The sequence below is a fragment of the Fringilla coelebs genome (assembly GCF_963513975.1).
Source record: "Fringilla coelebs genome assembly, chromosome: 3".
NCBI classification, from domain to species: Eukaryota; Metazoa; Chordata; class Aves; order Passeriformes; family Fringillidae; genus Fringilla; species Fringilla coelebs.
Window position 1 is genome coordinate 2,767,437 of NC_140030.1, and position 25,909 is coordinate 2,793,345.

Below are 25,909 nucleotides of genomic sequence, written 5' to 3' on the forward strand. Positions count from 1 at the left end.
ATAGGTTGATTTTCATTGGCTGGTAACTGTTGGAAGCATGTTTATTCACAAACAGGTACAGCTCTTAAGTTAATTCCTTCATTTCTTTCTTTGGGGAGGAGCAGGAATGCTTAGCTGGTAGGGGAAGTGGGGTAGGAATATGTCCTGAAGCAGGTACATAATTCAACAAATCCTCATTTAAATTCTGTAACGTTTACATTTATAAATGAACAAATTATTCCTTAAATCTGCCAAAGAGGGCAAAAGTGCTTTAGCACTTGACTCTCCTTCACAGTGCTTCTGCTGTAGTTTTCACCAGCTAGGACTGGGATTTATTTCCCTTTCTTTCTTGCCTTCCAAAACACAGCAATAGCTAATGCTGCTAAATGTTTTCCATATCATTTTAAAATAACATTGTACTAAGTTTATGTTTTGGAGTAGTTGATCAAAATTGTAATGTAACTGCTAAAAAAATTAAAATACAATTCAAAACCTTTTTTTTACATCTTGCCTCATAAATTCTAATATTCATTCAGGTAGTTTCATAGTATTTTTTTGATGGTGAATATAATCCTGGTTTGATAGTCAAGGTGAAAAATGCACTAAGCTATGGAATACATATTGAATTTCTTATTTCCTCTCTGAAGGGCTTCAGCAGCAGACTTTTTAAATTTGAGTGTGGAGTGTGTCTCACAGACGAGTTCAAGTGGTTTGGTCACTGTTTAAATTCCCCGAGCGAACGAGGCGGGCAGATGCTGCTCCGTGTTCTTGTGATTAAAACCAAAACTCTTTCACACTTGCATTTTTTTGTTCCTGGGCCACAAGATTTACTGCAGCCTAAGAGCAGCTTTAGTGGAGATGGAGTAAGCGCAGACAAGAGATCCTAGTCTGTTTAGATTTTCTATTACACTTTGCTAACATTGATGGGATGATGATAGCTTTGTCTCAACTCTAAAGAGCACCTTAAATCCTTTGGTAATTAACTTTTTGCTTATTACTCTGCATCCTCAGCATATGTAAATATTTATGTTTAGGAAAAAAAGGCAACAGTTTGAGGTGTTGAGCTGATAATTCCCATCTTCAACAATACCAAACCTGTGATGCTGCTTAGAGTGCAGAGCCTCTGCTGAAAGTTGCCAGCATTTGGGTAAAAGATGCTGGAGGGTTTCCCTTTCCCCCTTTCAGAAAATGAGAATTTATTCTTTTAATTGTACTTTTTGACTTTTGTAGCACTTTAAAACAAACCCCCTCCCCATGCTGATGAACCAGCACTCCAGTTGCTGGATGTGCTGCACCGTAAATTAGGGCAGAAGTGAGGTCCCAACGTTTTGTCACTCTCAGTTTCACTTGAGTTCTGTATTGTCAGGTCATTCATTTGCTGCTGTTTGTGTTCCTTGGTGATGGGGTGATAAATAGCTGTCCCTGCCATCACTCAAGTGGCTTCTGCTGGAAGTGACAAAGTGATGCAGGAACCAGGCTCTTGCAGATGTTAAGCTCTGCTTAATAAGTTAGAAAACTTAATTTTTTTCTGATGAGGACAAAATGATTTTATATGAATGCAAAATGCTGTTGTTGCTCAGATCTGTAAAACTAGAAGGAGGAAGTTAATGGTCCATATGACCTTACACCTCTGGGTGCTTCTGTCCTATATCCTAGATTAGGTTTTTGGTTCTGAATCAAAAAATTCCACCCATATATGACTGCAAATCATATGTTGGTGGCTGAAATGGTTTATGTGTTGGTATATCTCTTTGCAATAAAACCAAGTTGAGATGAAATAGAAATGTCAAATGGTCAAAGCAAATTAAGTGGGAAGAGCTGTTTCCCCATACTTGTAACACAGAGAGTGGTAGATGTAAAATGGAGTGGAAGAATATCCTTCAGGATATGTGCCAGCCTGGATAAAAAATGAGGATTTCTTGTCCATTGCTGTGAAACGCTTGATTCTTGGTGGTGTTTTGTGTCTGGTCTCTCAAAGATGTGGAAGTGGGAGCTGCAGTCTTTGATCCCTGCTCCTCAGCCCCTGTAGATCCAGCTCCTGGCCAGCTGCAGCACACACTTCGTCTTGCTCAGCTGGACAAGCAAAGCAAAACGGGATGGGAATGTGGGGCAGGAACAGGGCTGGAAACAAGATGTTGTGAAGTTCATGTGGAAGCTGAGAATGTGGAGGTAAAAGGATGGAGAGATGAATTCTGGGAGGATTCCTACATTGGAAGGAAAGAGCAGGGACTTTTAAAGTGAACCTTTCAATAACCCACCCCGCTTGCCAAGAGTTGTGCAAACCCAACGTGGAAGTTTCTTGTAGGGAAATGAGGAATATGATGTTTTCTCATCTTCTGTGGGCAGTACAAGAAAGAGTCAACCTGATTTTCAGCAAGAAAAAGATATTAGGAAAATAATTTCTGTGCTGGACTTCTGAAATAGCTCACTTGGGGAGTCTTAATATTCTGGTTGCTGTTCCCTGTGTTGCCGTAAGCTTTTCCTGCCAGTAACTTCATCTCAATGCAGCAACAGTTATCTGTAAAGTCTAAGTGATCCTGCAATAAAAGGGCCTTCTTAATCAGAGATGGTAACGTCTGAGACAGTCAGTGCTTTCAGCATTGGCATCCTGTTCTGCTCAGGCAATCCCACGTAGGAGGAAGACAGACACAAAAAGTGATTTGGCTGTAATGCAGCAAAACAAATTCTGGCCAAATTGTGGACTTGGAGTTAATGGGTACACAGTGTTACTCTGCAAGTCTGCAGCGCTGCCTGGAAATCAGGGGCAGTTTTGTAGCCTGTTAACTACTTAGGACTGTTTTGTTATTTCAAGTTTGGCTTCAGCCAGTGAAAAATGGGGCACTTTCACATCTTATATTTCAAAAATAAAAACGTTTTAAGAATATTAAGGGCAAGTCTTACTCGATTGCTTTAGAGCGGGCGCTGAGGCTGTGATCTCATCCATTTATATGCCGTGTGTGTGTCATCCCCCTTTCTCCCCCAGCCAACTGGATGTTGACTTATGGTGTCAGTTTTCTCCTTGTGGATGTGGAGAGAGCTTTTCCTGCTCTTCCATGTTTTACAGTGCATCCACGCTCCTCAATGGCTGCACATAAATTGTGCCCAGGCCATTTCAGAACATCGGATCCTGCAGGGTCAGACTGGCTGACGAGCCCAGGAACCAGTCTGTGATGGCAGTAAAAGCGCTCCTTGCAGAAAGTCAGCCTCCAGTTGGCAGCTGGAGAAGTGGCAGAAACCACACCCAGAGCTTCAGCTTTTGGGGTTGTTCAGCCTGGAGAAAAGGAGGCTCGGGGGGGACCTTGTGGCTCCCTGACAGGAGGGGACAGCCAGATGTGAGTTGGGCTCTGCTCCCACAGAACAGGGAAAGGAGAGGAAACGTCCTCAAGCTGCCCCAGGGGAAGTTTAGGTTGGACATTAGGAGGAATTTCTCCATGGAAAGGATTGTTCAGGCTTTGGAATTCCCCAGTTCCAAGATGGCTTGGATTCCCCATCCCTGGAGGTGTCCAAGGAAGGCCTGGATGTGGTGCTCAGTGCTCTGAGCTGGTGACAAGGTCATGATGGGTCACAGGTTGTATGTGATAATCTTTGAGCTCTCTGTGATGATCATTTCCAATCTAAATGATTTTGTAATTTTTAGATTGACTGGCAAAATTTGGGTCGTCGGGTGTTGTTTCTCTGCCCCTGCCCAAATCTCTCCATTACCATTTTTCCTGATAATCCTTGACCCTCACTCTAGAGTTCTTCCTTTGTGAGCTCTTTCCAACAAAGGCACTTGCTGGTTCTTGCCTGATCAGTCTCAGTCACAGGTAAAAGTGGCTCTAAACTAGTTTTTACAGGTTAAGAGAGTTTTTTAGATCAATCCTGTTTGGTTTTTTGCCAAGACCTTTATATTCCAAAGTATTAAGGCTGAGTAGTCTTTTGATATTAACTGCTGCTTGTTATTTACAGCATCAAATATACCAAATAAATTCTTATTAAGTCAGAGTTTGGCAAAGTGAAGGACACAGGAAGGTATGATGTATTTATTTACTTTACATCTCTCAGCTTTTATTTTTTCACTTCAGATCATTTGACTCCACGAGCTGGAGCTGAAATAAGAGCAAATGTGAACTTTGTGGGGACAGTGGGAGAGGGGCTAAGATGTTTCACTTTCTGCTTTGGATTGTAAAGGAGATCCTAAAAAAAGAGACTTGTCACAGTTACCCCACTTCTGCTTTTCTTTCTCAAATCCTGAAATGGTTCTGTTGGTGCAAATCCTTGGTGAGAACTGCAGGGCACCAACCAGCACTGTGCAATTAACCCTTTCCAGTGATCCAGGTATTTCACTATTTCCATCACCCCTCTCCTGTAGAGCTCATTATGTGTAATCTAGTGCCAGCAAGAGGGGAAAAGCTAAAACAGGTTGCTCCATCACTGGGAGTGTCCAAGGCCAGGTTGGATGGGGCTTGGAGCACCCTGGGATAGTGGAAGGTGTCCCTGCCCTTGGCAGAGAGTAGAATGGGATGAGCTTTAAGGTCCCTTCTAACTCAAACCATCCCAGTACTCTGTGATAATCAGATTTATTTTTTAAAATATAAAATCAGTCTAGGAGGATCCATCTGTTTTGACTATGAGGTGAGAACTCATAGCCAGTGACTTTTGTGGTGTTCTATTCTCTAGAGGAGCTTGCAGCAGTCTTGCTGCTGTAACTTTGGAATGTCTTCCAGGAGTTGTTTAAATTGTAGGACTGACCTCAGGCATGGGAATGTGACTGTGCTTTCAGTGGTAAGTGGTGTTTCAGCAGGGGTTAAACTGACTTAACAAATTGTCTCCTTGGGTGGATGATGACAGAGATTTATAGAAGAGATCAGTGTGCCAGTGCATGATCTTTACTGGGTGTGAAGAATTATAAAGAACTAAGTAATAAATGAAGTTCAAAGCACCCCTTTATATAAGTCAGTGTTTTGGATAATATTCTTAGAACTAACTAAAAAGATAAAAATTCATTCTCCCGTCTCCTGTGCTTGGCAGCAGAATTGTTGGTCAGCAGGAATGTGCAGAACTTTGTGAAAAATTGTTTTTTAGATAATTGCCTGTTGCAGACTGTCTAGAGGAACTCACATTTTATTTTTGGCATATTGCATTAAACAGTAGCTCTTATATTTTAGGTCTGATGTGCTGATTTATATATCCTCCAGTCCTCTGGTGGACATCCAATTTCCAAACTTGGATACCTCTCTTGAGTAACTAAAATTTTTAGTTCTCAGACAGGAAGAGTAACTTTCCAAGTCAGTACCTGTCCAGCTCAGAGAAAAACCATAAGGTGATGATGGGGATGGATCTAAAACGTGCACAGGAAAGGCTTTACACTCATTCCCACCTGGATTTTGGGGTGAAGACCTTTGGACATCTTGGCTGTCCTTTTGATCAATGTCCATGCACTTGGAGAAGGCCTGGAAACTTATCTAAAAGTTCAGAATCAAAGTGGAACTCAGGTTTGAATTAAAAATGCTGGGCTCTTTCTTTCATTGCCCTTAAAACTGGAAGCTTGTTAACAGCAGCTCATTGTTTTGTCACTGATACACAGGAGCTACTGCACAGATATTTTTGAATTTTACTTGGTACAGCCAGTTTTGCAGGGGGAAATGCAGTTCCTTGATGGTACAACCACAACTCTTGAAATACATTTTGGGGGAATGCTACTGACTCATCTTGGTACCCCAGCAGCTGGAAATTGAAGTGTGGAAGCATTCACACCACAGAAAGATCTTGCACCTATTTTTAATTGACAGTTATTGTAACTTTAATTAATATTTGAATGACACATGTGTAAATATGGGTTTTTCTCCAACTGCTGCTTCTCTTGTTTTAGAGTGCAGCTGAATGGGATGAAGTTGATAGGACTCTTCCATTTATTTGGGTTGAAAATAAAATGTGTACATAAAAATATGTAATTACATAAAATTACATAAAAATAAAATTACATAAATACAAACCTCCCTCCAGGAGTCTGAATAACCAAATACAAAGAATCTTCCCAGATCTTTGAAACACAGGGTGAGGCGTGGAAATGGAAAAACGTGTTTGGAAATGATGGAAGACAGGGCTGGATTAATTCCTGGGGTGGTTTCTGGTTATCTCCTTACAACACTGGGATGCAGCTTTGGGCAGTCAGCCTTGCTCTGAGAGGATCCCTTCGAATTTCTGAGCTGGCACCTGGCCCCTTTGGACAGGAGAAAGTGGATACCTTACAGTTCCTTGGCTGTAGGAAAGGGTGGAGAGCTCCTCTCAGGAAAACAGCTCCCAGAAAATGCTGCTGCAGTGGGGGTTTAGGGAATAAACTGTATTGTGGCTAGGAAGCTTCTGGATTAGGGAGAAGTTTGGGGGGTTGCAGAGTTTTTTCTGTGGATTGTCATTCCAGCAAGTAACATAGGTTGAGTTAAGGAGGGTTTGGACAAAGCCTGATGTCAACAGCCCACTGGTGTTCAGCTGGATGCTTTGGAATATACAAAATATCTGAATGTGGGCGATAAATTGATGGGTTTAGATATTATTTTGACCACTTTGCTGCTGCTTCCCCCAGCACCAGCCTGGACTTTGTGCTTAATCAAAGCTCAAATGTTTGGTTCCTACACCAGCTGTAGTAGATAATACATTTTCTTGTTGTTTCTGGGAGTGCAAAAACTCCATAATCAATCAGCTTTGAGAATAAATTGATGGCAAGTCTGTCTGTGTTGAGTACAGATGATTTGTTCCTAATTCTTCCCATTCCTTTACCTTCTGACTGGCTCACAGTTAGCAGCTTTCCTGCAGACATTACCTGCATCCACTTGCATTATATATGGAAGAAAAGAAAGTTTTCAGAGAAGTTAGCAAGTGAAAATGGAGAATGTAATGGCAGCCAGAACTGTAGCCTTTGCTGCCAGTGACAGCTATAATTATATATGGGGCACATACGTTCTAGCAGATCCTTCCATTTAACCACCCTGGTTTAAGCACAGACCAAATTTAGGATCTGAGCTTGGTGACCATGGCACTCACTAAATCTCTAATTCCATCTTCTGCCATTTACTGTCTTTCTCAAATGCTCAGTGAGACTTTTTTTCCCTAGTTGTTCTATGGAACAGCTTTGATTTTTCTCACTTTGTGGTTATTTTAAGCTTCAGAAAACAATAAGAATGTACTTTCTTTTTTTTTTTCCCCCTCTTTCCTCTGTGCTTTTATGAAAGCAGAATCTGTGTAGATAAAGCACAGTTGATCTGTTACGGATTACTGTTTCTCAGTTATTCTTTTGCTCTTGCATATCATGCCTTTATGTAGAAGAATATTTAAAGGTGCCGTGTAGAACAGTGAGATGAAAGATTCTTTGTGCATTAAAGAATTCTGGTGTCACAGGAGTCCACCTGTTCTCCCCTAACTTTTTTTTTTTTTTCAAACAAGTTTATTTAAAGTGGTTTTTAGTGCTTAGAAAAGCTGCTGCCTTTTGACAGCCTTCAAGATTGAAAGGCTGTCCCCACAGGTGGTGGCAGCAGCACTGTGGCCTGGAATTCAGGGCACAGGAGTGGGAATCAGAAGATCCACGTTCTGTTCTCATCTTTATCTCAGCTGACCTTGAGCCAAGTAGCAGCAGCTGAGGCTCAATTTTCTGTGGGGAATTTTACCCCAGCTCACGAGGATATTGTTGTAAAGATTTGCTGCTCGCTTAGGGAAGAAAAGACAAAGGATAAAAACTCCTTGCATCACCATCAAGCAACAGAGCTCGTGTCCAGTCTGCCAGCCATGAGAATAATTGGCAGTTTTCAGGAGAAGATATTACCAGCAGCCTGTGGAAAACCTCAGGATGAGTGGGAGTTCTTTTTGTCTGTGGAAAATTGTCTCAGAGGGGCTAACAAAGCGATGCTGGTTTCTTTTGGTGTGTCCTTCATGAATGAAATCGTGGTGATTTCTGTGGAGAGCTGAGCTGGATCAGCCCAGAGAACCACTGGATGTAGCTTTGTCTGTCACATCGTGGTCAGTATGGGACAATTAATGCACCCATCCAGCTTGCAAAGCTCCTCTGATTAAGCACCAGAGGAGTTTTCTTTTTGACCCTTTCAGGCCATCAGCTTAATTCCCAGAAGCTTCAGATTTAATTACCCAAATCATTACCACAGCATGCATAGCTGCAGATTTTATTAATGACCATAAAATTACTGAATCCTTTTTAAAATGAGTGTGGATTCCCAGCCAGAAGTTCCCTTCACACCCCAGCTCTAGTGCAGGTGAATCTCACAGGTGGTGCAGCACCTTGCTAAGTGCCACCTTTCTGCACCTGATTTTCTCCAAATTTACTACCACTAGTAATCCCCTTCTGCAGTTCTGCCACCAAATTCTGGTGTTCTTGCCTCTCAAGTGGTAGCTGAGCTGAACTTTTATGATTCTCAGAGCCTGTTCTTATACCTTTAGAAGCAGCCTGACCTTTACACCTCTCTGTTTCAGATTCCTTTCACTCACTCTGCTGCCTTTGTGCCTATCCCTAAAATGTTCTTTAATCCATTTCAATTCCTTCTCCCTGCACAATACTTTATGACTTTGTAAATCAGCCTGAGTGGTACAAAATCAAATGCTTTCCTGAGATCCTGATAACTTATGTCCACTGTTTCACTCTTGTCTAACCTAACGATTTGGTCGTATAATAAAAAGGATTTCAGCAGATTTGTCAGGCATGACCTTCCTTTTATGAATCTGTACTGAATGTCCTCTACTAAATTATGCATTTCCAAATGTTCTGCAATTTTGGCTTTTATCAACACTTCCAATACATACCCACAGCTGAAGCTGGATTTCCTGGTGGAAGATTCAGCAGAACTCTGTCACAGCCCCATGAAATTGATCAGCTTTTCAGAAGCCTCCATCGTACTACTTCAGCTTCTTGTCCTCGCCTTACTGAATGGTTCTTTCTGAGAAGGAGGAGGTTTAGCTTGGATATTAGGGAGAAATTCTTGGCTGTGAGGGTGGGGAGGCCCTGGCACAGGGTGCCCTGAGAAGCTGTTGCTACCCCATCCCTGGAATTGTCCAAGGCCAGGCTGGACAGGGCTTGGAGCACCCTGGGATAGTGGAAGGTGTCATGTTTGGAATGAGGTGAGCTTTAAACCACTTTTCTGTCCCAGACTATTCTATGATTCTATAATCCTTGACATTGAAATCAGTATTTTGGTTTATAGAGCTCTGACAGTCCTGAGTGCTCAGGAAATATACAGGATTGGTGTCACATGTGGAATGAATTGCTGAGTCTCAGCCCACTCAGGTGAGGGGGTTTAGGCCAATAGCTCAGTCTAAATTTGGTCTCAAGCTTCCTAAATAGTTTCAGTTGAGACTGGAGGTCAGTTCACCTCTCTGTGCATCCATTTATTTTCCTTGCCTGTTTCCTAAAGAGTATTTTCCATTGCAGACTTGTGTTGTGCTTTTGGCTGAATATATATGTGTGAGGGGGGAAGGGAAACTCCAAATCCTCTGAGAGTTCTTGCTTAAAGCCCTTATGTTTGTGCTTATACCTACTTTGAACGTATACCTTGTCACTTGGGCTATGCTTCCAAATCTGGATTTCTCTTGGAGGGATGTTCTGACCCACCTACTTTGCACTGCTGATATATTTAGCAAAGTTTTGCCGTAATAGTCCTCTGGTGCTGTCCCAAAGCTGTCACCTGTTCTGCTGCCTCCCTCCCTCCCTGGCCCCTTCCATGCGTCAAAAGCCACCTGCCAGAGTTCTGCACAGGACCAGGGGGATGGCTTTAAGCTGAGAGTAGCTTTGGATTCTGTGTTGGGGAGAAATTCTTCTCCATGAGGGTGGTGAGGCCCTGGCACAGGTTGCCCAGAGAAGCTGCCCCTGCATCTCTGGAAGCATCCAAGGCCAGGTTGGGTGGGTCTTGGAGCAGCCTGGAAGGTGTCCCTGCTTTGACAGGAGGATGGAAAAGGATGAGTTTTAAGGTCCCTCCCAACCCAAACCATCCTGGGAGTCCATGATTCCTTGTCCCCAAGCCTGGCTGATGCAAAGCAAAGGTGCTGCTCAGCCTGGTTAGATTGAGAGTGGCACAGGAGGGTCCCAGCTGGATCTACAGCTCCCTGACAGGAAGGAGCAGCCAGGTGGGGATTGGCCTCTTGTCCCAGGTAAAAACAGACAGGACAAGTGGAAATTGCCTCAGGCTGTGCCAGGGGAGGTTTAGATTGGATCTTAGGAACAGTTTGTTAAACAAAAGGGTGGTCAGGCATTGGAAGGGGCTGCCAGGGAGGTTTGGAGTCCCCATCCCTGGAGGTGTCCAAGGAAGGACTGGACGTGGGCACTCAGTTCTCTAGACTGGTGACAAGGTGGGGATCAGGCATAGCTTGGAGTCAGTGATCTTGGAGGTCTTTTTCAACCTCAGTAATTAGGGATTCTGGGATCCCAGTGCTGGAGCAGAACTTCTGGGGATGGAGTATTTGTTAAGACTGCAGGGAATGCTCTATTCTTTAGCCTGGACTCAGCTTTTAGAGCACAAGCACCACTAGATCCTTGCTTGGGTCTGTGTCTGCCCTGTATCTGCTGCTTATTGAAGGAGAAAATTGGAGTTATGGAGATACTTAACTTAAAATTACAGAAGATGCTCAGTGTTATAGATTGGCTTTTCTTTAAAAAGCCAGGTTCTGCCTCCCTCCTCCAACCTTCCTGTTAGATGTCAGCCAAGATGGATTCCAAGTGCAAAAAGAAAAAAAAGGAAAAGGAATAAAGCAAGTGAACCTGCAGCAAGTGAATCATTCCTACTAAATTTAAACCACTTATTATGGGGAGGGAAAAAAAAAAAAGAGAGAACTTGGATTACAGGTTTAGCAAGCGTGAGCACATACTTCAGCCTGTATTGCTGGATTTGCAATTGCCAAACTACTGATTTCTTGGAACTCTGCTATTAGCATTGTTAAGCAGTGTTCCAGACAGTCACTCCTATAAATCCTGTTAATATGTTAAGCAGGAGAAGGCCTTTGAAAGAATAATATTTAGCTGGCAAGTGATCTCCATTTGGGTGTGTGGTCTGGGCTAAGGTGGGGGGAGTGACTGTGCTTGCTCTTGGAATGTATGGTTGGAGCATCCACTTGATGTTTGCTTGGATGTTACTGCCATTTCTAGTAGGTGTTTGGGAATATTTTATTTATTTTTGGGAGAAAAGTGTTTAACAGGGGGTATGAAGGGGCCAACAAGAAAACTGGAGAGGGACTTTGGTCAAGAACCTGAGGGACAGGGCATGAGGAATGGCTTCCCCCTGCCAGAGGGCAGGGCTAGATGGAATATTGAGAAGGAATTCTTGGCTGTGAGGGTGGGGAGGCCCTGGGATGGAATTCTCAGAGAAGCTGTGGCTGCCCCTGGATCCCTGGCAGTGTCCAAGGCCAGGCTGGATGGGGCTGGGAGCAAACTGGGATAATAGAAGGTGTCCCTGCCCATGACACAGGGTGACACTGGATGAGCTTTAAGGTCCCTTCCAGAACAAGCCATCTTGTGCTTCCATGATTCTCTAGCCCTTGACTTTGGAATTAGTATTTTGTTTCACATAGCTTTGAGAGCACTCTGTGCTCAGATCAGGGTACCAGCAGCTCCCACCTGCAGTTCAGCAGGGTGGGTGCCACACAGGGAATGAGTGTCTGAGTCTCAGCCCAGTCCCAGATCAGTGAGTTTCAACCCCCTGCCCCGTGCAGGCACAAGTCATCTCTGTTCTGCATGAGTCACTGGGTAGAAACAAGATGAAGTCTCTGGTATAAAGTTACCAGAGCACAGCTTCACCTTGGACTAAAAGCTCATAAAGCTCATCCTCTCCCTTGTGTCTGCCGCTCCGTGTTCCTCTGCAGGGTGGCAGAGCCCCTCAGGCTTTCTGGCAAAGCTGTGAAAAAGGAAACTTTGATTGGTCTCTTTGCTTGCCATGGATAATTCCTGTAGAGGGGAAGCTGATCAAAGTCCAGGTCAGCTGGGAGGAAGAAGAGGGGAAGCAGAAAAGGACGGTGGAGCCACAGATCGATCTTTTCAGCACAACAGGTTGACAAGGGCACGGGGTGGAGCGGGGAAAGGGGACGTGTTTGATCTGTGCTGCTGCAGTGGGGACATGTCTGCCACAGCCCAGCCCTGCTCCAGCATCCCTGGCAGACTCAGGATTCTCAGATAACTCCTCATGTTCTGAAGTGAACAACAGATGGGTGCCCTGGGTGCCCTGGGACCTCCAGCAGTTGTGAGCAGAGGGCAGACCCTGGTGACACTGCCCTGCTCTCAGCTTCCTTTTATGGCACAATTTTTATGTAGACATTTTCTGGAGGTGAAAAAGAGCTGCATTCTTATTTTATTACAAGTAACTGAGAGCTCGTAGCATTTTTCAGAACACCATTTTATATTCTGTAAAGTTCCTACCAAGTTTATTGTTTGTACAGCATTTTATCACATTCTTTTTTGGGAAAAAGTAATGATGATCTTAAATCCAAAGCCTGTTTTAAAACAGATAATACTTAAATTTTATGCAGTGAATTTGATATTGTCAAGCAATACCACTTTCCTCCAAATACTTTTTCTTGTGCCATACATCAGTGCAAAAATAAAAGATTGTGAGGCATGACTTGTTTCTCTTGCTTGTTCCTGGTACAAGTGATGGCAGATACAATTCTGGTTTTTTTTTTTGGGTCAGCAGCTGGGTGTAGATTCTTGAACTCAATTCACCTAAAGGTACTTCTTGTATCGAGCATCTTCATTGGATCGTGTAGTTGCAGTTCTCTGTTCCTGCCAAGGGTTTTGCATCCATGCAAATGCAAATTCCAAGCGTGGTGGACCACTCTGTGAAAAAAAATGCAGCTTTTGGAAATGTTCCCTGATTTGGCACAGGGAAAGTTAAAATCAAGTCAAATAAAAAGGAAATCGAGTTTGATCCAATCAACACTTTTCAAAGCCCTGTCTTGCAGTTAATCTCTCTCTGTCAAGGACCCAATGCCAAGTGCAGTTTCTGGAATTCCACTGAAGAGAGTTTGGGGCATCTACAGAGGTGTTCCCTGGACAGTCATGGATGAAGGAAGGTCCCTTCCTGTCCATTTGGATTTCTTGGAGCTGTTGTATCTTCTGCAGTGTCCCTTGTTGGCCCTACCCTTTCTCACACAGAATCTGTGAGTTCCTCTTCCTAGTGGACACCTGAATCCCCTGTATCCCCTTTGGGACAAGCAGTCTGCAGTGGAGGTAGATTCATGGCATGCAGAGGTTGTGCTGTGTGATAGAGCACCTCACTTCACCAGGCATGTCCTGGGCTCCTGTGTCCCTGCATCCCTCACAGAAAGCTGCCAAGGTAATTAGTGTTAATTGGATGGTTTTTGAAGGAGCCTCTCATTTATTGTATGTTTGGACTCAAGGACTTGGCAGTCTCCCATCCATCAGTTTTGTTGGGATGAAGGAGTGTTCCTTAGAGTGTATCTGGAGTTCAAGGTGCAAACCCTGCTGGTGTCATGTAGGGGCTTTAAATCTCACTTCCGCTCCAGGGCTTGTCTTGCATCTTGTAGCTCTGTAGGAGTCAGGTGGCTCCTAATTCACTCTTCCTGTCCCATTTCAGTGGTCAGAGTGATCTGAAATGGCTGAGAACCTGTTTGATCCCTAAGGAAATGGAGTTGTAGCAGTCATTGGCTCTCCTACTGGTCAGGAGTTTGTGCCTTGCTGCCATTCTTCTGTCGGTGACATTCACATGTCATTTCAGCTGGAAAAACCAATTCAAGTCTGGTCTTTGATTCCAGGCAAATTTTTAGCCATGATTGGAGGGGTCAATGTGCAGCAATCCAGGAGATACAAGAGTGTAGGTGTTTGCAGTGTTAAGGCTGGAAGCTCAGCTGTAAGCAATAACCAAAGTACAACCCAGGTGCTGTGCTCAAATGGATCTGCAGAGGTGGCTTGGGACAGAATCTCATTTCCGGCTGCCATTAAGGACAAAGCAACACTAAATAACATCCTTTTACTGGGATTGGATTGCCTTTGATGGATCTCTAGGACTTCTGGTGCAGCTCAGGGTGCTTTCACAGATGGTCATTTCTGCCTTTCTGGAAACCTTGGAGTTTGGGGAACTTCATGATTTTGTGACCCCAGTTTTTCTGTAGTGAGATCTGTTGACAGTCTCTCTCAAAATGGAGCCTGGCCTCTGCCTCGTGCTTTAGGAAATTCCAGTAAATCTGGAGGTTTCTTTTGCATGGGATTTGGGAGGTAGAGGAAGGGAGAAACAGTTTTGATTGTGATCCTTGGCTAATTGTCCTGTGCAAATGTGCTGTGGGGCATATTGTAGGAGGAATCATTTATTTGCTTTTCTCCATTTACCTGTAATAAATGATAAGCTGTGGCTGTATCATAAGAATGAGGTATTTGTTTTCTAAAGGTTTCTGCTGATGTTTTCCCCTCAGAGTTCAGAGAAAAAATAAGGTTCCATAAAAAAAAATTGTAAACTTGTTAACTTGACAAGGAGCTGCTGCATTCCCTCACCATAATCCCAAAATATGGCCTGCTCCAGGGTTGTACTGTTAAAGGTTTGGTAAACAACACAGTCACAGTAAGAATGAAAATAGCAGTGGCTGGAGGTGACTTCTGAACATTTTTTCCAAGGATTTTTGTGTTCATGAAAAGTGTTTCCACTCACTGACGCAGGTTGCTCAGAGAGAATGAAGTCTTAAATTTTGAAGATACTCAGGACATGGTCCTGAACAACTGGCTTTGGTGGCCCTGCTTCAGCAGGGAGCTTGGATAAAAGGATTTCCATGTGGCCCTGGATGCTGCACGTCACCAAGCCGTGGGGTGTGCTCAGGAGGTGGCAGTGCCTGGAGAAGGTTCCTAGCCTTGCTTCCCAGGACACAAATAAAACACATTCTTGAGTCATATGGCAGAGCTTTTTTTACTTTTTTTTCCTAATATGCCTATTTTGGGAAAATGGGCTAGAGAGTCCTAGATTAGCTCCAGTATTTTGGACATTAGTCCTACTTTTGTGCGTGTACCCAGAAGAATTTAAGTTTTGATACAAACGCAGTACCTGGACTTTTAAAAGCACTGAGTAAATAAGAGCCTGTCTGAACATCTCCCAGGAATAAAGGACTTGGAGCTGGCAGAGGAGGGCTGCTGTCTGGAATGTGAAGGCAGACACATTCAAAGAAGAAATCAAGTATGAATTTGTAGTGGAGGGGGTGATTAATCACCAGAATGAGTGGACACATCCTTGGTCTGTTGCTGGTTTCGAGGCAGGATGTCCTGGGACAGAAGGTAAACCAGGTAACAGCTTTACTTCACACTGGCCTCAGTGTAGAGAAGCCTGTTGAATCCAAAATCATTTAGGTTGGAAAAGACCTCCAAAATAATCCAGTTGGAATGAGTTCCACCTTTGACAGATGCTTGTCACCCAGACTAAAGCATTGAGTGACACGTCCAGTTGTGCCTTGGGCACCTCCAGGGATGGGGGCTCCACCACCTCTCTGGGCCCATTCCCAATGTTTAACGACCCTTTCCATGACAAAATTCCTCCTGATGTCCAGCCTGAACCTCCCCAACACACATGTTCATGGACATGTGTAAACACATGTCCACAGGGTCTACCCAGAAGACCTCATGATTCCTACAGACCTTAAGCTGTACATTGAATAAAAGACCTACATTTTTAAATTTTTGCTGTTTCTAGGAGAGTATTGGTTTGTCATTATGCATGGAGTTGGGGATCTGTCTTTACTGCAAGTTCAGCAGGGGTAGAACTTTGTGCTCAGGGCTGAGTTTCTTCACCAGCCTGGACCTTGGTGATTCTGCATTTCAGGAGTGGTGTGACAGTTGCAGTGCTGGGGCCTCTGCTGTGTTCAGCCAGTGATACTGCCCTGGATGGCTTTAAGCCAAGAATTCAGCCCCTCTCTTCATGTTTTACTTAGGTCAAAATGGTGATGTTTGTCTTCCCCAAGGACAAAAGCTTTGAGTTTGTTATTTGTAAAGCCCATTTTAAGAACCCACCAAGGAAGGTATTAGTGAAATATGAAATGATGGCTTTTAAAAAAAAAATTTATACTGTGTGAGTCACTCAGAAATTAAAAGAGAAAATTAGTTTCTCTTCCAAATAAGTGATATCAGCCTCATCTTTACCAAGTGACTTTCTCCTTGCTTCTGCTGGGTATTGTGGATCAGGGTGAACTCTACTTCAAAACATTTAATTGCACACAGTGAGAAATGAAGAAAACTGAAGGGGATACCAAGAATGTATTAAAAATCAGAACTAAAATGAGAATGATTTCATGTCAAGTGAGACAAATGCAGAGTTGATACTCCAGTGCTTCACACTTCCACTTGTCCTTGGCACTGAGAAAATGAGATTTTTAATATCTGAAAAACAGATTGCCATGAAGACTCATCCATTGTAAATTTAAGCTGCCTTTATAGCAACTTAAGCTGGGGACAAGATTGTTCATTACATCTGATTCTACAACTGCAGCCATGATTTCCATATTAATAGTCACTGGTTTTTTTATTGTCTCTACCAGAAATAGGAAGGGGAGCTGGTTGTGTTTTCCCTGGGTTAGCAGTAATTTATTTAATGAATAATGCGAAAAGGGCAAAGGTTTGTGAGTTCTTACTCCCATATCACCACAAAGAGTGGTGACACCTGCCTTGGCTACTGTGCTCAGACTGCTTTGGTGCTAAAAGGAGACTGGGGGAAAGAGGGATATTGACTCATGATCCAGAGTCAGGATTTGTTGCTGATGGAATTTATGTTGGTCAGGATTGAATTGTTTCGACTCAGATTTTAGGTGAAGGGTTTGCTTGTTCCCTGCCTGATGTGCCCTTAAGAGACAAAAGCATTGAAGCAACTTCTCATATGTGTCTGGGGGTGGGGAAGTTATTTCTGTGCCACTGAACTTTAGACCAACGTGGAGTCAAAGACTGTTTGTGCCCCTTTTCAATAGCGGCCGCTGGGCTGGCAGCGGCCGGAGGAAGCACCAGCTTCCTCCCCTTTCTCTGGAGCTGGGTTTCCTTTCACCAGCCCTGCTCCCAAGGCAGACCTGAGTTTTCCCTGTCCTTCCTTACTTCATCTGGGACGGTTTGTGGTTGTATTCTGAGTGTAGTAAACCTACCTGGCACTTTAACATAGCAAAAACAGAGAATTATTCCTATTTTCCCATGGATTTGCTGCTGTTTATTTCTGCTGAAATCCTGTCGTCCTCTGTCTGCACTCACAGATCTGCAGTCTCTTGGAAAAGCTCATCTTCCTCCTCTAATCACGTCCCAAATTTGGTCTAGATCCTAATGGCTCTTCTCTTAAAACATCTGAGGTCCATACCAGCTTTTTCCTGTTTCATTGCTATCACTAATATCATCCTCCTGCCTTTGTCATCTCAAAACCTGAGTTACAGCAGCCTTTTCTTTGCTTCTCTTATCTCATCTCCTCATGTTCTACTTTTAATCCTGCATTTCATGATGATGGAAGGTGATTTTTTTTTTCCTTTCTGTGTTTTCTTCTTTGCTACATCCATACTCCTCACCCTGGAAGCAGATCTTTCTCTGAGGAATCCAGTTCTTTATCATTAGCCCCTCTGACCTTCAGAAAGTTTGTATATATTCAAGTCTAATTTGTTCCTCTTTGGAAAACAAACCAGCTCTCTGTATTAAAATTTGGCAAGAAGTCAGCAGCATGATCTCATATTTTTTGTGACTGCCTCAGGGAGTATGTTTAAAATGCAGTTAAGAGATTTGACAGAGGAGGGGTTTGGTGGGGGAGTCTCTCTAAAAGGTTTGGGGTGGCTGGCAGGGAGGGACCTTGGTGTTTGACTCTTCCATCCATCAGTGGTTTGGTGTCAGTGATTCTCTCCCAGCTCACAGAATGTGGCCTGTGGGGGTCTGCTGGCACTGTTCATCTTGGTCACCTCTTTTCCTGGAGGGAAGGAGGCAGCTCAGGACCTTAGTGTGGGCCAAATGAGTTGTTCTGGAAGAGCAGCAGCCAACTCTCAGCACCTCCCCTCCCTGGAAACACCCAGAGCTTTCCCTGGCCACAGCCGGTGGGAGAAGGCTCTTACGGACAGACTTGAAACTCCCAGGAAAGCTGCTGGTCAAAAGCTGAGTGCTTCCACTTCTGGGAAACCTCATTCAGCCCAGCCTTTGGTCCTGAAAGTTCCTGAAGTTCTTCACAGAGGAAAAAAGGGGAAAAAACCACATGGAGATGGTATCACATCCCTGGAGGGGTTTGGCAGCCGTGTGGACGTGGCACTTGGGGACAGCCTTGGCAGCACTGGGGTAACAATTTCACTTCATGGTCTTGATGGAGGTGTTTTTCCTCCTGTGCTTTGCTTTGTGAGACCTCATGTGGAATTCTGTGTCCAGCTCTGGGGTGCTCAGCAGAGGGAGGGACATGGAGCTTTGGAGTAAAACCAGAGGAGGACACGGAGCTGCTCCAAGGTCTGGAGCCCCTCTGGAGCCAGACTGGGACAGTTGGGAGTGTCCAGCCTGGAAAAGGCTCCAGGCAGATCTCAGAGCCTCTTCCAGAGCCTAAAGGGGCTCCAGGAGAGCTGGAGAGGGACTTGGAAAAAGGGACTGGACAGGAGGGGATGGCTTCCCGCTGCCAGAGGGCAGGGATGGATGGGATATTGGGAAGGAATTGTTCCCTGTGAGGGTGGTGTGGCCCTGGCACAGGGTGCCCAGAGAAGCTGTGGCTGTCTGTGGATCCCTGGAAGTGTCCAAGGCCAGGTTGGATGGGATTTGGAGCAACCTGGGCTAGTGCAAGATGTCCCTGCCCATGGCAGGGCATGGGACAGGAGGAGCTTTAAGGTCCCTTCCAACCGAAACCATTCTGGGGTTCTGTGATCTTAGAGGGCTTTTCCAGCCTAACCAGCTCTGTGCCTCTGCATCCCTGTGTGCCCAGTGGGCTCCATCTGGGAGAGGTGCAGCTCTTCCCCAACATCTTCAGCAGATGTTGAGAGAGGTTGAGTCATTCTCTAATGTCTGGACCACTTTTAACCACCGAGAAGAGCCAGGATGTGTCTATCCATGGCTGCTCTCCATGAATTAGCAATCCACAATTGCTGATGTTACAGGTGGAGCAGAGGAAATTATCCCATGCATTTCCCTGTGCTGCTGTATCCACTAATTTTCTATCCCAGCTCTGCCTGGATATAACATCCTGCTTTTCTCTTTCCTCTTGGTTAATAGTTTGACTTTTGGAGCACTTTCAGTCTGTGTTAGTTTGTGGAGAAAGACATCAGCAGTGATAGCTGAGGAAAATTCTATTAGGTCATTCCTCCTCAGAGCACAGTACCTGTCTCCTGAGCTCTTTGAGGATGTTGGCCAAATAATCCTTTTAATAGCTTTTGTGAGTTAAAAGGGTAGGTAACTGTCATAAGGCTAAATGATTGCATAGATTAATTTACTTGTGGCCGAAAGAAATCAATTGTAATTTAAATTTTTGTCTCTGGACTGATTACAACACCAGACATCAACTTTCTCCATAAGAATCTACTGTGTGCATTGAAGTCTGTGAGTCTGGATTAGTGACAGATTATCCAGAATGATGTGATTGGATCCCTTTGCCTCTCCCAGACATCTCTAATGTTCTTGGATCTTTTCCTTGTGTCTTACAGAATGGTGAATAACACTGAAGACCCTCAAGAGGCTTTGTAACGTCCCATCCTCATGTAAAGTATGCTCAGAACTTTTCCAGTAGTGTAAGTACAAGCTGAAGAAACTCATAACAATTAAAGAGTAATTTTGTGGTGTTCTTCTGTTTAATTGTCTAAAAAGAGCAGAGAAATGGTTGCAGTGATTATGAGCAGTCAGCTGAGTCAGAGAGTTTCACTGGTTTAGTGGAAGATTTAAACCAGGGAAGACATTTAAACCAGAAATAGTAAAATAACTGGACATTTAAATTAGGGAGTAGTAACATTGAATTGCTCACTTGGTCTGTCTCATGTACTGTTTGTGCTTCTACATTTCTGTCACTGAAACAGAAGGAAAATGATGCAGTTCTTAGAAAATCAGTCTTGATCAGAGAAAAATCAGTGTTAAAGGAGAGATCTCCATACAGCAACTGAACAAATGAGAGGGGTAAAGAGTTTAACACCACTCTAGCTTTGCTGAAAGGGATAAGACACCTTCAGTTTAGTAGCCTCTGGCAGAGACAGAAAACCTGGGGCACCTCACCTAACCCTGGTGCTGGATGTGTTAGTCCAAGCAACTCAAGTATCTTCAGTGCCAGTCGAGGTTGTCCAAATCTCATTGTGGAATTTGGAATCAGTTTGTTCCTTTTAATTACTTCTGTCATATATCTTCAATTTCATTGGTTTCCATGCTGTTTCTTCAATAAATAAGCAAATTAATTCAAATTTTGAAGCTTGTCAGGCTGAAAGGAAGGGCTTGACCTGCACGGTGCTGTCACTCATCTCCAACTGGCCAGTCCTGTGTGGCTGTTCACAATATCCCTGTTACAGGACAACAAATGCTCATCCCCTGCAATCAGATCCTGAGATACTTGGATCTCTTGACTTCAGGTTGTTCCTTCTGTCAGATCTAGAAAGAGAAACCTTTTCTACAGGATAGGTAGCAAGGAACTGAGCTGCTGGGAATGCATCACATTTTCCCTGATGGATTATTTCAAGGATGAAGATGTATCCTTGGACAGTGATGGTGCAAGTGGCAGTGCAGTCACAGCCTTCTGTAGAAGGAGTCACAGCAAAAAATAATGACTGACAGGGATTTAGTGTTGGAAACCAAACTCCAATGGATTTCAAAACACCATTAATTAGTGATTTTCTGTTGCTGGTGGTTTAGTGTTCTGTTCAAAACTGGTGGTTTCCTACTTTGCTGTCAGTCCCTTGAGCCACCTCCTCTTCTTCCTTTTAGCTGGAAGTATGTTGGATTTCAGTATTACAATCACCACTTGAAATTGTAAAGATCTGGTTCACAGCAGGAGAGAAGTCTGAAGGTAAGGCCACATCACCCTGGGCATCTTTGTTATCCCAGTAATTTGGAGTTTCCTGAGTGACCTCAGAGCTCCTCTGTGCTTTTGAGTGAGCACAAGGACATCTCACAGCTTTGTGTCAGGCTTTTGCCAGAAATTTCCAGACTGGGAATTGCATAGCTTGAATTTCTTGTGCTTTAGCTCAATTTCAGTCATGTTCTGCCCCTGTGCAGTTTTCTGCTGCCTCCTCCCAGCAGAGCAGTAGCAGCTTCCTTGATTTATTCCAGTGTATGTGCAGTCAGTATGGCCATGGAAGATGCTGTAGAAGTAGAGGTGAATCATTTCTGACTGAGGGAAAACTGGGGGGAACTTATTTGGAGGGGGTTAGAGAATATTAAATTAGAGGAAATGGGCCGAGATCACCCCTTTAGATAAAACATTTCCAGATTAAACCACAGATATCTTTTAAAAAGGGTAAATGGGATTGAAGGGGAAAGAAGAAAATGGAGCCTTAAAAATTTTTTTTAAAGTTTGAATTTAAATAGTGATTAAGATTGAAGAGTTGCAGCACTGCTATGGTAAGAGAGTAGTTGGGTTACTCCTAAGAGTTGGAGCTCCGTGGGTGCAAGTTACCATTTCACTGCCTCATTTTTGCCCTTATTAGGGTAAGTCAGTGCTGGAGAGGATTTGAGGCATGGTGTGAACACAGAACTCTTGATCTTGGCTTCACAGGAATTAAGAATTTATCTAAAACTAAGTCCTGTAGCCAACACAGCTTTATCTCTATTGGGCTCCCCATAAATATGGGAGTAATTACTTGAGCTTTGTAGTCCATATTGATTAATTAATATGTGTTAATAGTGAGCTATGACTGTCAGTATGTTTTACATCCCTCAAAGTATGATTTCTGATAGAACCAGACAGTTTCACTGTCATCACTTCAAATTTACCTGGATGACCAGGCCAGTGCTTATGAATTTAACTGCCATCAATGGCAGGGGAGTCTGGGCAGTGAATAAAAGAAAATCAGGGTGGATAATGCAGGTGGAGAAGAACTGGATTGAAGCCTTGTCATCGTTTGGGAAAAACAACAGGAAGAAAAGAACAAGAGTGTGAACTCTACCAAGTCAGCACAGATTGAAGAGGAGGCACTGGACATAAAATGGCTTAGAAAATCACCACAGGCTGAGCTGTACCTGTGCAGTGTCCTTGAAATGTGACACAGAACAGGTTAATTAAACTCAGGTAACAGAAAACTCAGCTGATTTTCTCCTTTTGTCTTCAGTGACAAGGTATTGTGTAAACAGTGGGTGACTCTGGGAGCATTCACTTGGCTTTTTTACCTTCTTTAACTGAAATAATGTCCTGCCTGAGTCCTTGGTTTCACTTTAAGATAAACCAGATGAGTTAATTCATGATTTCATAGCAAAAGTGACCTAAAGAAAAAATCTTGTTGTTTTTTTTCCTCAAAAGGGTTTGGCACAGCTGCCCAGGGAAGTGGTGGATTCCCTTCCCTGGAGGGATTTGAAAGCTGTGTGGATGTGACACTTGGGGACATTGGTTAGTGGTGGCTTTGGCAGTGTGGAATGTAGCCTGGCTCTTGTCTGTCATGTAGGAAATTTCCCTGGTTCAGGTCTGGGTTACACAAAGACATGTTTGTTGCTTAATTAAGGGCATTAATTAGGATACTGATTTCTTTCTGAAGTGCTTTTAACTAAAATAAAACTCCAGTATGGAAGCAGCAGTGACCAGAAGCTCATGGTTGTTGCTGTTGTGATTTATTTTCTTCAAGGAGACACTGTTATCTATTCCTGAGTTCTCCAGGTGTAATTTCTGTCTTCACTAAGGCTGTGCCAGTAATACTGCACTTGCAAACTGTTTTTCTAGTGGAAAATAATTTGCTTTGTAGTTAAGCACAAAAACAGGGGTAGTTGAGGTTCAGCTGTTCCCTGGGTTTGGATTCTAGTTTTCTGAAGTAATTAGTTTCTCTTTTAAAGAAGTGTTTTAGTTGTTAGTGCTGGTGATAGATCCTGAAGGAGAATGAAGGTGCCTGAAATACTGCAGAATGTCTCTTTTCGTGTGTGGAAGAGGTGATGGAAATCCTGGTGATGGCTTTGCTTGAAAGTTGTCCTGCACTTTGTCATGTGTGATGCTACAGATGAACCCTGTATGTGTGGTGAGCAGAGGCTCAGAGTTTGGCCAGGCTCTTGTTCTGCCTTCTTGCAAAATTCCTGTGTGACTCTGAAGAAGTCATTTGGAATTGTCCAAAGTCCAGCCCCTCTCTGGGAGCCCTTGATCACAAAAATTAGTGCAGTGTTGCTTGCCTGCCTCACGGGGATCTTGTGATTGGAGTATTTCCCCAGGTGTCAGAATGAATGGAGAAGAGTTCTGGGACTCTGGCTGCATTTTAATAAAGGGTTGGTCAAACTTTGAAATTAAATGGAGGAGGCAGAAGACAGCACTGTACCCTGTAATCCTGATGGCTGAAAATGATGAATTATTGTAGAATCCCAGAGTGTTTTGGGTTTGAGTTGGAAGGGACCTTAAAGCTCATCCAGTTCCACCCCCTGCCATGGGCAGGCACACCTTGCACTATCCCAGGGTGCTCCAAGCCCCATCCAGCCTGGCCTTGGACACTGCCAGGGATGTGTCAGTCTGGTTTCTAGGGCAGGCCCATGTCTTAGTTTTATTGATGACTTTTTAAATGACTGTTTCTTCACATGGATTTCACTATTTCAGTGTGTTCATGAGATTTATGGTAACTGAAGCACACAAGTCCTGCTTTGAGAGCTGTTACAGTGCTTCTATATCCAAAGTTTAGTCTTTGGCTCCCAAGTCCAAGAGCTCCTCCTTGCTCTTGGCACAGGTTTGGGCTTTGGGCCCTGGTTCAGCACTCAGCTGCCACTATAGTTTTTCTCTCTGTTTGTTAGTCCTGCTGATCCCTCATTCTGCTCTTGAATCCATGCTCAGTTTGAATTCCTGCCTTGTTGCTGTAGAATTGCAACAATAGCAGGAAACCCAGATTTTGGAAGTAGGGAAGGTTAGGGTTAGACAGATAAGGTGTCAGTGTGAATCAGTGCGTGCCTTGAGTAGAATTCAGAAGTATCTGGCTGCCAGCCCTGTGCTTAGTCAGAGGTCAGTTCCTTTTGTAAGACTTGGATTATGACAATAATTGCCATTTATATTATATTTTTGCCTTGTAAGATCAATCTCAAGTTCTCTCTCTCTTTCCCAGAGATGTAAAGCAGAGTAAGTTGCTCACCCAAGTGGCAAAACGACTGGGTTTGCTCACTGCCAGCATCCATTAAAATTATTTTATCAGCAGAGAATTTCAGAGAATAAGTGGAAGAACAGCTTGTGTAGAGCAGTGAGTCGGGGTTTGGGGCTCTTTAACCAGCTGAGAAACTTGAAGCCTCCTGAAGAAACGATGTGTTGATATTCTGCTCTCAGCTTGCCTCCTCTAATTTGTGTAGCGGTGAGTATTTGATTACGCCGGATTTATTTTCAGAAGTTTCAGGCTGCTCTTATTAATTGTCCCCATTTTGATCGAAGGCGTGTGGCAGAGCTCTGCATTCCAGAGCTGCTGTTTTGCATCCCTAAACAGAGCTGCTGATGCTGGGGCTCTGGGGCTCAGCTCAGAGCCTGATTTCCCTCCTTGCTGCAGCACGAGGCTCTCGTTTCCCCGGGATGAGAGCAGTCATTACAAGAATTACATTTTGTTTGTGAATCAGGATGAATGGGAGTAGAGGCCTTTTTTTTTTTGAAAATCAGAACCCAGAGATGCAACTGCAGGAGATAATTATGCAAACGTATGGGTGAGGATGGCTCTGTGTTCGTTGACATGATGAGCACTTCAGGCCTGAGGTTTTTTCTTTCTCTGTTGAAAACTGATACAACTCCTCTGAAAATACTGGAGTTGCAACTGATGAGCATAAGTGATGAGTCAGATCCTTAATCCTCTGTTACGCCTCAGAATTCACAGCATCAGCTCCTGGTTTTGAAGGCAGCTTTGCTTAATATGGTGCAAAGTTTTAGGTGGTTCTGCAATATTTATATATCTGTGAATCACTGAGTCACACAATGGTTTGTGTTGCAAGGAACCTTAAAGATCATCTCATTCCAGTGGCAGGGATTCCACTCATTGTTCCAGGTTGCTCCAAGCCCTGTCCAGCCTGGCCTTGGATGCTTCCCAGGATGCAGGTACAGCCACAGCTTCTCTGAGGAACCTGTGCCAGGGCCTCCCCACCCTCCAAACTGAAGGAGATTCATTTGTTCAGTAAGAACTGAAAAGGCCAAACCTTGACTTTCAGAAGACTGGATACTGTTATGCCCTAAATGCTCCAAGTCTCTTCCAGCAGTGCCTTAGAGCTGCCCTGGAAGGGTCACAGTCTTTGCCTCTGGGTTTGGTCCTTGGTCCTTCCAACTCAGAACATTCTGGGATTCTGGGAATTTTTTGGTGCTACATGTCAGTGCTGTTGGTGGGGCAGCTGTAGCTCAATGAAAGCCCTTCCTTTGAGTGTCTTGGAAGACCCAACTGCATCCTTTGGGATGGGGTGAAAGGTTGGATGGGGCCCTGATCAACTTCATCTCTCAGTGCCATCCCTGCCTGTGGCAGATGAGCTTTAAGGTCCCTTCCAACCAACGCCAGCCTGGAATTCTGTGTGGAAGAGGAAGGACTGAATGAAACTATGCTTGGTCCTTGGGTCTCATAAATATGTTTGCAGAGAGAAACAAGCTTGCATAATCTAAAACAGGGTTAAAAAATTCAGAGTGGGCAGCTGGAAGTGGAGTTTCTTTGTAGTCACTGGTGCTCATAGGAAGGATTTGGGAGCAGAATTCATGTGAATTCGGTGGTTGAATGTCAGACTGGGTGATAAGCAAATTGCATTGCTTTGGAAATAGCAATGCCATCCTAATGCCCCTTTTTAACATCAGGAGGGCATCCACCTCCAGAGCTGTTCAGGCTGCAGTTCTCACCCGCAGTAGATGCACAGACACACAGGAAAAATCTGGCAGGTTAAGGAGTTCAGCTTCCAACT

The 25,909-nt window shown here is 43.9% G+C and overlaps 1 protein-coding gene across 8 annotated transcripts in view; it reads left to right on the forward strand.

Moving 5' to 3' along the window:
- HMBOX1 (homeobox containing 1) overlaps positions 1-25,909 on the forward strand; it is a 105,204-nt gene that overhangs the window by 26,446 nt on the left and 52,849 nt on the right. For 6 of the 8 annotated variants that reach the window (XM_084202716.1, XM_084202719.1, XM_084202717.1 and 3 more), the window contains exon 2: positions 19,555-19,638. In XM_084202716.1, the coding sequence (XP_084058842.1) occupies positions 19,616-19,638 (23 nt within the window). In that variant the 5' untranslated portion in view covers positions 19,555-19,615. Of the gene's footprint in view, positions 1-19,554; positions 19,639-20,812; positions 20,895-25,909 lie in introns of all 8 variants that reach the window. The other 2 variants (XM_084202721.1, XM_084202720.1) reach the window with 2 other exon arrangements.